The 8,500-nt window shown below is 31.5% G+C and overlaps 1 protein-coding gene across 2 annotated transcripts in view; it reads right to left on the bottom strand.

Annotated features, from left to right (window-relative positions):
- Window positions 1-8,500, bottom strand: part of RPA2 (Replication protein A2) — a 30,659-nt gene that overhangs the window by 15,199 nt on the left and 6,960 nt on the right. Inside the window, exons 1-2 of one of the 2 annotated variants that reach the window (XM_014435553.3) lie at window positions 5,412-5,581; window positions 2,160-2,230 (exon numbers count right to left, since the gene is read on the bottom strand). In XM_014435553.3, the coding sequence (XP_014291039.1) occupies window positions 2,160-2,230; window positions 5,412-5,433 (93 nt within the window). In that variant the 5' untranslated portion in view covers window positions 5,434-5,581. Of the gene's footprint in view, window positions 1-2,159; window positions 2,231-5,411; window positions 5,582-8,500 lie in introns of those variants that run through there. The other variant, XM_014435554.3, reaches the window with a different exon arrangement.

Raw genomic sequence — 8,500 nt, 5'->3', positions numbered from 1 at the left:
TTTTAATATTCTAAAAATTATTACAATATATAAATAATTATAACTTTAAACAAAAAAATATATATATTAGTTTGCATGATTTAATTATAAATCTTTATCTAAAAATCAACCTGGTTCATAAGGATAGACAAGATTTATATGCTATAAATAACCTCAACACGAACAGATGAAAAAAAATGACCAAAAATAAAATAGTTCAAATATGCAATAGTTTCAAAATAAAGTTAATGAGTTTAAAAAAAAATAATAGCAAAGGTAATGAAATAAAAGGATAATAAATAATTACTTCATTAAGTAAAGATAAAAAGAAAAAATGATATAAGTAAAGTTTAACAAAAGAAATGAATAGAAAAAAAAAAATTGAAAACAACAGTAATAATATATTGTGAATATAACTAATAATGTGGGTAAGGAAAATGAGAAAAGAAGGAGTGGTAAAATAAAGATAGGGAAAAAAAGAGAATAAAACGAACCTGTTAGCTTGAAAAGCAAATGCCAAGTGGTATTCTGCGCCGATAACGGTAAAACTCCGAATTAAAAAAGACGTTACAAGAATGACTAAGTGTTTTTAAGAGGAAACGTTACGAGTGGGTAAAAAATAAAAAGTAAAAAGTAGAAAATATTTAGAGGAAGAAAGCATGTGAGAGGGTGATGACATGGTTTTTGGAAAATGTTAAAAATATATATATATATATACAAGGATGACAAAGTGTCAGGGGTATTTAACAACAGTTAAAAAGAGGAAACGTATATAAGAGGGGGATGACAAATGGGTAAGAAAAAGTATAAAAAGTGAAATAATACGTTACAAAGTGGGCGGAAAAATAAAAGGAAAAAAAATTACTTTTTTAATAAATTAACTATTTGAGAATACATTAATGATAATTTGTGCTTGTCGGTTTTTAAATTGACGGAAGAAGGTTGAAGTAATTGTATAGAGGCTTTCAGAGATGAGCCTTTTGTCATGGTTACGAACTGTAGCAAGTATAGACGTTTTTTCGAAATCGAAGGAATGGTTTAAAGAAAGAGAATGTTCCGAAAGTTTAGAGGCAGAATGATTATGTGAGGAAACAGAATATTTATCTTGTTTGATATTGTCTTTTAAGAGATTTTTGGTTTCGCCTATGTAAGCAGAATTACAATTAAGGGTGGAGCAAGGGATGGGGTATACAATCTGTGATTGGTGTAGAGGAGGGATAGGGTCTTTTAGTTTAGTGTAAATATTAGATAGTGTGTTGTGATATTTAAAAGCAATACGAAGGTTAGGTATAGCAGAACCTAAGAGTTTTTGAATGCTGTCAGAAAAAGAGAGGATGTATAATAGTGATCTGTATAAGGGGGTAGAAAGGGGTTGTGAAGTGGTGAGACAATTTTTGTAATTGTATAAAAGTTTATGAATGATATGGAGAGGGAAGTTAGTAACAACTACTAATTACTAGCTTTATAGTACATAACTAGCTTTAACTTGAGTGCTAGCAGACATCTTTACGTCTAATGGTTCCAGAGATATAGTTTTTCAAAAATCATAAATTTAGTCTGAATAACTATAAATTAACATTTTGTGAATATATGTTGGTAAATATCATAACAACTACTACTCTGACAAAAGATAAACTACTTTCTAGTTACATTAAACTAGCCTTAATTTGAGTGTTAATAGACATCTGTATATCAAATGGTTTCTGATATATAGTTTTCCCAAAATAAATTCACTAACTACTGATTTTTTGTTATTAAATGTTGCTTTTTAAAAAAGTATATCCCGGGAAATATTGAATGTAAATAGCTCTATTAGAGCTCATATTTTAGTGAATTTATTCTACTTTGAATGATGTTCTCTTAGATTTTTTTTTTATATTGAAGGTAGTTATTGATGATATGGAGCTCTGAATACAAAATAATTTTTTTTTTTTACATTTTGAAACATTCGCCATGTTTATTCACCTAAACTTTGATTGGCAGACTCATCAAATTTGGCTAGTAAGTTTTCAATAATCAAAAACTAACTAATATGTTTTACAAAATATTTAATGTAAGTTTATGTCAGTACGATACGTTTCAGTGGAAGAAGAGGTATACAATTATTTCCTAAAATCTAGCATTCGAATATACCCAGATATGAAGTTTTAGTAAAATTAATGATAGACTTTACACATTACCTTTTCCAGTTGCTGACTTGGGCTTGAAAACATATTATTAGTGCTGTCGAAACCTCCTTCTTCACGAAATGCTATATTGAAGAAACAAAAAATAACATTAAATTTTAATTAAATCTCATTAGCATTTAACATATCAATCATCAATCATTCATTCATTCAACATATCAATCTAATGTACTTACAAGCACTTCATACTATATCTATCTACATAAATAATATAAGTTCTGTGGTAAAATTTAAGAGGAATTCCATGCAAAATGGAATAAATCTAAATTTAAAAAGCTTTTAGGAAGCATAAAAATATGCATAATTCAAGCGATTATTTCACAAAAAACAATTAATACTCTATCAGTACTTTTAAAACTACATCAGAAATAGTTTTGTATAGTATTGCTTAGCAAAAAAGAAAGTTCAGTGGATGTGGTCTGAGTCTCAAAACCAAGCATTTCTAATGTAAAGTTTCTTATATGTAAAGCACCAAACCTTAAACTATTTGATCCATTGCTCAAGATTGAAATACGATGTGATGCCAGTAAGGATGGCTTGGGACGTGTTTTACTTCAGTGTGGGCAGCCTCTAGTTTTTGTATCTAGAAGTCTTATTCCCCTCAAGAATAAGATCTGCTGAAATAATTAGAAACCTAAAAATCCTTTTTAGTAACTATGGTACACCTGAAATTGTACGCTGTGACAATAACCCATTCAGTAGTGCAGAAATGCCTGCTTTTGCCAAACAGTGGGGCTTCACTATACAGACCATGAGTCCTAACTACCCTTGCTGGAATGGATTTTCAGGAAAAGGGGGTAGATATGGCCAAGAAAATAATTAAAAAATCAGCTTATTCAAGAGGAGACTTATATGAAGCTTTACAAAAGTATTGGACGACTCCTCTGTCAGGGCTTAAGTACTCTCTACTAACAACTAAGAACAAGAACCCCAGAAAGTCTTGAACTCCTTACTCTTAGGATATCCGATAAGGAGGTGTATCACGAAATGAAATACTTAAAAATCAAAAGTACAGCCCACTACGATTTGTCCTCTCATCCAGCTGAGAACTTCAAAATGAGCCAAGTAATTTATATAAAATGGAATGATCAGTGGAAGGAAGGCACTGTCACTAAGCTTCTCCCTGAACCATAATCTTATTTTGTCAAGAATCAACATGGCCACGAGTGCAAAAGAAACTCATCTCACCTTCGAGGCCTCATTAAGTCACCCAATCCTGATGAATTTCTTTCATAACAACCCACTCCTATTCCTAAATATCCTGATCTTCTGCCTCAACTACCTCTTCTCAAACCCTCTAGTATTTTGATGCCGGAGAACCTGAATGGAAATCAGTTAACCCACTTAAAGAACCTGGTTGGAGATGAGCACCATCCATTGGTGTACAGAAAATATATAAACTTTGTTCGAAACATTCAATTGTTATTTTTCTGGAACTGGGTGGACAGGTGGTAATATATACAGTATTTGAAGGTTGGAAGGGTATTAGAACTACGAATGAAGGAGGGAATAGAATTCCATAGGGATGAAGAAAGATCTACCAAAGGCTGCGGTTCGATGGGCAGTTACATATAGTGCATTAGATATAAGCTCTTTGGATAACCAATCGATTAGGAATTCATTAGTTATGTAGTTGGTTAATAACCTGATTTTGAAAAAAGACATGAGCTACTGAGTATTGTGAAATTCATTTACTAGTATTTAATTAATAATTAAAGTAAACAACTCAGTCAGATTCAGCAAGAAGAAATAAAACATAGTTATTAACTATTTATTTATTGCCAAAGTGTTGACACATAATAGGTCTTTATCGGGGCTAAAAAGAAAGTAAAATTAATTTAAGAGTAAAAGAGTGATCTAAAAAAAAATGTAAAGTTGGAGTTATATTAAACTATCAAAACCTTAATAAAACAATAATGACGATACAGGTAAATAAAAAAATTGTTACATATTGAAGAGTACTGAACTGATATATTAAAGTATACATTATATAAAATACCTAAAAATTTAATTAAATAAGGAGACATAATAACTGATACAGAAATTAATAATGAGTTAGTAAATTAATAATAATGAGGCAATAGAGAATGTTATCATAAAGAATGATAGCAACTGAAAATGATAATAGCAATTTGGGTAAAAAATCAACTAATAGAAATAATTTACACCACAGCTAACACTTGTTATCAAAATGTTGCAGGCTATTCTGCCTTTGTCAAATTTTATCTTAGTCAATAACCTATTATCATTACATATTTCACATCTTACTTAGTAGAAATATATTATGTAATTTAAATAGACATTGTAAACTTTATAGAATTAGAATAAGTGAAATTGTGGTGGTAATAGATTGGAGAAAGATAATCCGGGTGGCAGTCAATAAAGGTTTCGAAATAGTAACAAAAAACTATTTATTGAACCAATGTTTCGCCCTACTTTGCAGGGCTGATAAGAATGAAGTTCTGCTGTCAACTGATTGTTTACAGCAGTTCAGCCCTAACAAAGCCCTGCAAAGTGGGGCAAAACATTGGTTCAATAAATAGTGTTTTGTTACTATTTCGGAACCATTATTGACCGCCACCCGGATCATCTTCCCCCAATCTATTACCATCACAATTTCATTTATTCTAATTCTAAAAAGTTTACAATGTCTATTTAAATTACATAATATATTTCTACTAGTTCTTTACCCAAAGTGCTATTACTTTTAGTACTTATCATTCTTTATGATAACATTCACTATTGCCTTGATATTATTAATTAACCAGCTCAATATTATTTACTGTGTCAGTTATTATGTTTCTTTAGTTAATTAAAATATCAGATCTTTCATATAATATACTAATAATTTTCGTATGTAACTTAGTTGTTCTTATTTTATTTCTTTTTTTGATGGTTTACATACCTCCACCTTTACACATTTACTATACTCCCTTTTTATCTTTTTTTTTTATGCCCTGACTTAGACCTACATTAAGTATCCAATTGTCTGCAATAAATAAATAGATAAGAATTGCTTTATTTATTCTTCGAGCCCTTCGAATGTAATTATGTTTAAACTTACACTAAGTCAAATTTTCTCTATAAGACTCACGTAAATATTCATATTTTGAAACGTTATAATAGTAAAGTTTTTATAATTGAGACAACTTAATGAACAATTTAAACAATTGTAAATAACATAATTTCTTTGATAAGACAATTGAGATCAATAACCTAAGTTTTATTGAAATGGTATATACTTACATGAATCATCGTTGCCCCACATATTTGCCTTATTATAAAACTTAAACTTTAACTAAAATCAGGTCTAAATATATCAGAACAAAACCAGCTTAGTCGTATAAACTAGTAGGGTTTGTATCAATCACTGAGCCAAACTTTTGCCGGGAACAGCCCAAAGAGCTCATAACAAAAATATCTGTATAATACAAACTGTACATTAGAAACAATGTACTCAAACGTTTGTCACTGATCCGTACCAACATTTGCCTTAACTTTGTTTCAAAAACATCCTTTCATATCTAATGAAATCATGTAACCCATATATTCGACAGGAAATAATACTGTCGATGTGGTTATTGGTATTAGTAATTCATAGGGAACTAGTTCTGCAAGTGGGTGGGCCTAATGGTCCTTTTGTCCAACCCCTGGTGGCTGGCTTCCTTGTAGTTGCCACTGCGTACTAACCTAGGTGGAAGTGTCAAGATTCATTTCTAGGGACCGCTGCGAAATAAATATTAACTTCCACAGGTGGGAGTCGAATCCACAACGTTCAGAATCGAGCGCTGTAAGACCAAGCCTCAACGTGTACGGCCGTCGCGTCCCTGTTGGGGCGGTAATGTTAGATTAGATGGTCCTGACCTTAGACATTAGATGTTATTGAAGATTTGGTGTACTTTATACCAGAAGGTTTCAACAATCCGTAATCATACATGTTAGGTAGCTGGGAGATGAATGGTCAGGAACTAGCGTTAAGTTCTCGGTGATGGAAACTTCGCTCTGCTGGGAATGAGCCTGCAGTCGCGAAGGGGTAGGCATGTCCTTTAATTTCTGCTTAGTTAACTCTCTGGGTTATTAAAAGCCATTATGAGATGCTACGTGTAAGATGTTAGCTTTTATTAGGTCAAAAGATCCAATTGTAATATATATAGATTTTGAAAATACATTTAAGAATATTACAACATATAACATGGTTATTAATTTGTAAAATCAATGTATTTACAAGAAATGTACTTTTCAATAAATAATGTCCGCCTGACGATTGTAGTAGATCTCATTGCAGCAGCTAGGTAGCGTCGCGTCAGTATGTAATGGTCTATCGGCAGATTGGCCGGCGACCAACAGATTGTAACGTAGTCGCTACTACACTAACTGGAATTGAATTTTATCTAATGGGTCTGCCCCCGTTAAGAATAAGCATGAAATCAATATATACATCAAGTTCTATTCCTGTGGCACTATTAGCTCAATTAATCGTGCGGGCAATCGACATGTATATCATTAGGGATATGTTGTTGAGTTGGAAGTAAAAAAACAAAAAAAAAATTTATCTTGCCATTAAGGCTGGTAAAAAAACATAAACGAAACATCTAGTTTCCTCATATAAAATGTTTATACAGTTATCTCCTGATCACCAACACATTTAATGTAGCATCAGCACAAATCTCCCACCAAAATATACATATGATATGTCTCCCTACTTAGCCTAGCTAGCGTTAGAGTACGTGTCATTAGCTCAGTAGCACTTGTTATGTAAACATTCTTGTATTGCATTACCAATAAAGTTTTTCGTGAGTGATAGTTCATATTTTACGAGTAAATGATTCACCAAGATTTCTTCCATTTCATTTTCCGAGGGTTTCTTAAGTCTACCTCGTCCTCTTCTACCGTATATCCTACTGGAATGTTTGTCCTTTGGTGATCGCCATTCGCTACTGTTAGATTTACATTATTTATATGAGGAGAAGAAAGTCGGGGGTACGGTCAGTAAGTAAATAAGTAAAACTTATTTATTTGTGCCGACGTTTCGACCTGAATTTCAGGCATTCATCAGGGACAAAAAACAAAACGTGTTAACAACCTTAATTCAGAGATGAATATAAAGTAAAAGAAAATAATTACAAGCAAACTTGGAAACATATACCAATAAGTTAAGTAGGTAGTAGATGATACTAATAGAAGATAAAATATAATATTTAGAGGTAAGAATTATACAAAACAAATGATGAAAAGAAAAATAGTTTATTATTCTGGGACAAGGTCCCTTTAGAAGAATTATAAGGTAATTTTAATTTTGCAATAGCATATATTGGCCTAACAGTGTGACCAAACTTAATTGTAACTTACATTAGAATTGTGAGTAAATAATTTTAAATACAGAGAAGAAAAAAAAATAAAAAAATTAACTGATTAAATACATAAAAAAAACAAAAAACAAAAAGGTGGTTAAAAATATCTGTACTATTAAAATATTGGATTAGATTTGTGAAGTAAAAGGTCGTTAAATAGAAAGGTTGTAAATGAGGGAAGGTGTATAAGGGATGGTACATGACGTATATTTGAGGGAATGGAGTTCCAGTGATATGCAGCTCGGGTAAAAAATGATTTATCAAATATATTTCAGTAGTTCAGATAGGTAGAGGGTAGATGTGAGATAAATGGAACCTGGTAGTACGGGATTGGATTGAGCATTTGAATTGCAGGTTTTCTATGATATAGGAGGGGCGTTGAGTACTAATTACTGGAAATAGAAAGGAAGCAAGGAAATACTGGCATCGGAAGTCTGTTAAATGGAGAATGACGTCATGCAACAGACCAGCTGAGCTCGTCACTATTTTGTTAGTTGTCGTGTTAGGTTACTTGCTCATAGTTTGTGTTGGTATTGTTCTGAATTTTTTAAGAATTAATAAAGCAATATATGACAATAATAATAATGAATCAAAACATATAAGTAAGCAATGGCATTAAGTTTTAGAAGGAAAGGTTATAAAACGAGTTGCTCAGAAAATTCGTTAGGAGTTCTTAAGCATTTAACATTTAAAATAACTTTAGATAGGGGTACTCACAATCCTATACTTACAACATTTAACATAGTAAAACATTTTACATTTAACACAATATCATGAATACCACTAAAGATGTACATGTTCGAATATGAATAATCTATTTTGGAGTGTTTGCAAATGTGTTTTAGTACATACACGGGTTGAATAACGAGGGCTTAAAGACACACGATTGTTACTACATTTTTAAAATTATTTCGTTATTTAGCTATTTGGGTACAGCCTACTTAATATCACTTGGGAGTATGTGTGCAAATGTTTATATATATA

This window comes from Halyomorpha halys, unplaced genomic scaffold (genome assembly GCF_000696795.3).
Source record: "Halyomorpha halys isolate HHAL.00 unplaced genomic scaffold, Hhal_1.1 Scaffold1611.1, whole genome shotgun sequence".
Classification (NCBI taxonomy): Eukaryota; Metazoa; Arthropoda; class Insecta; order Hemiptera; family Pentatomidae; genus Halyomorpha; species Halyomorpha halys.
This window is presented reverse-complemented; position numbering and strand designations above follow the sequence as displayed.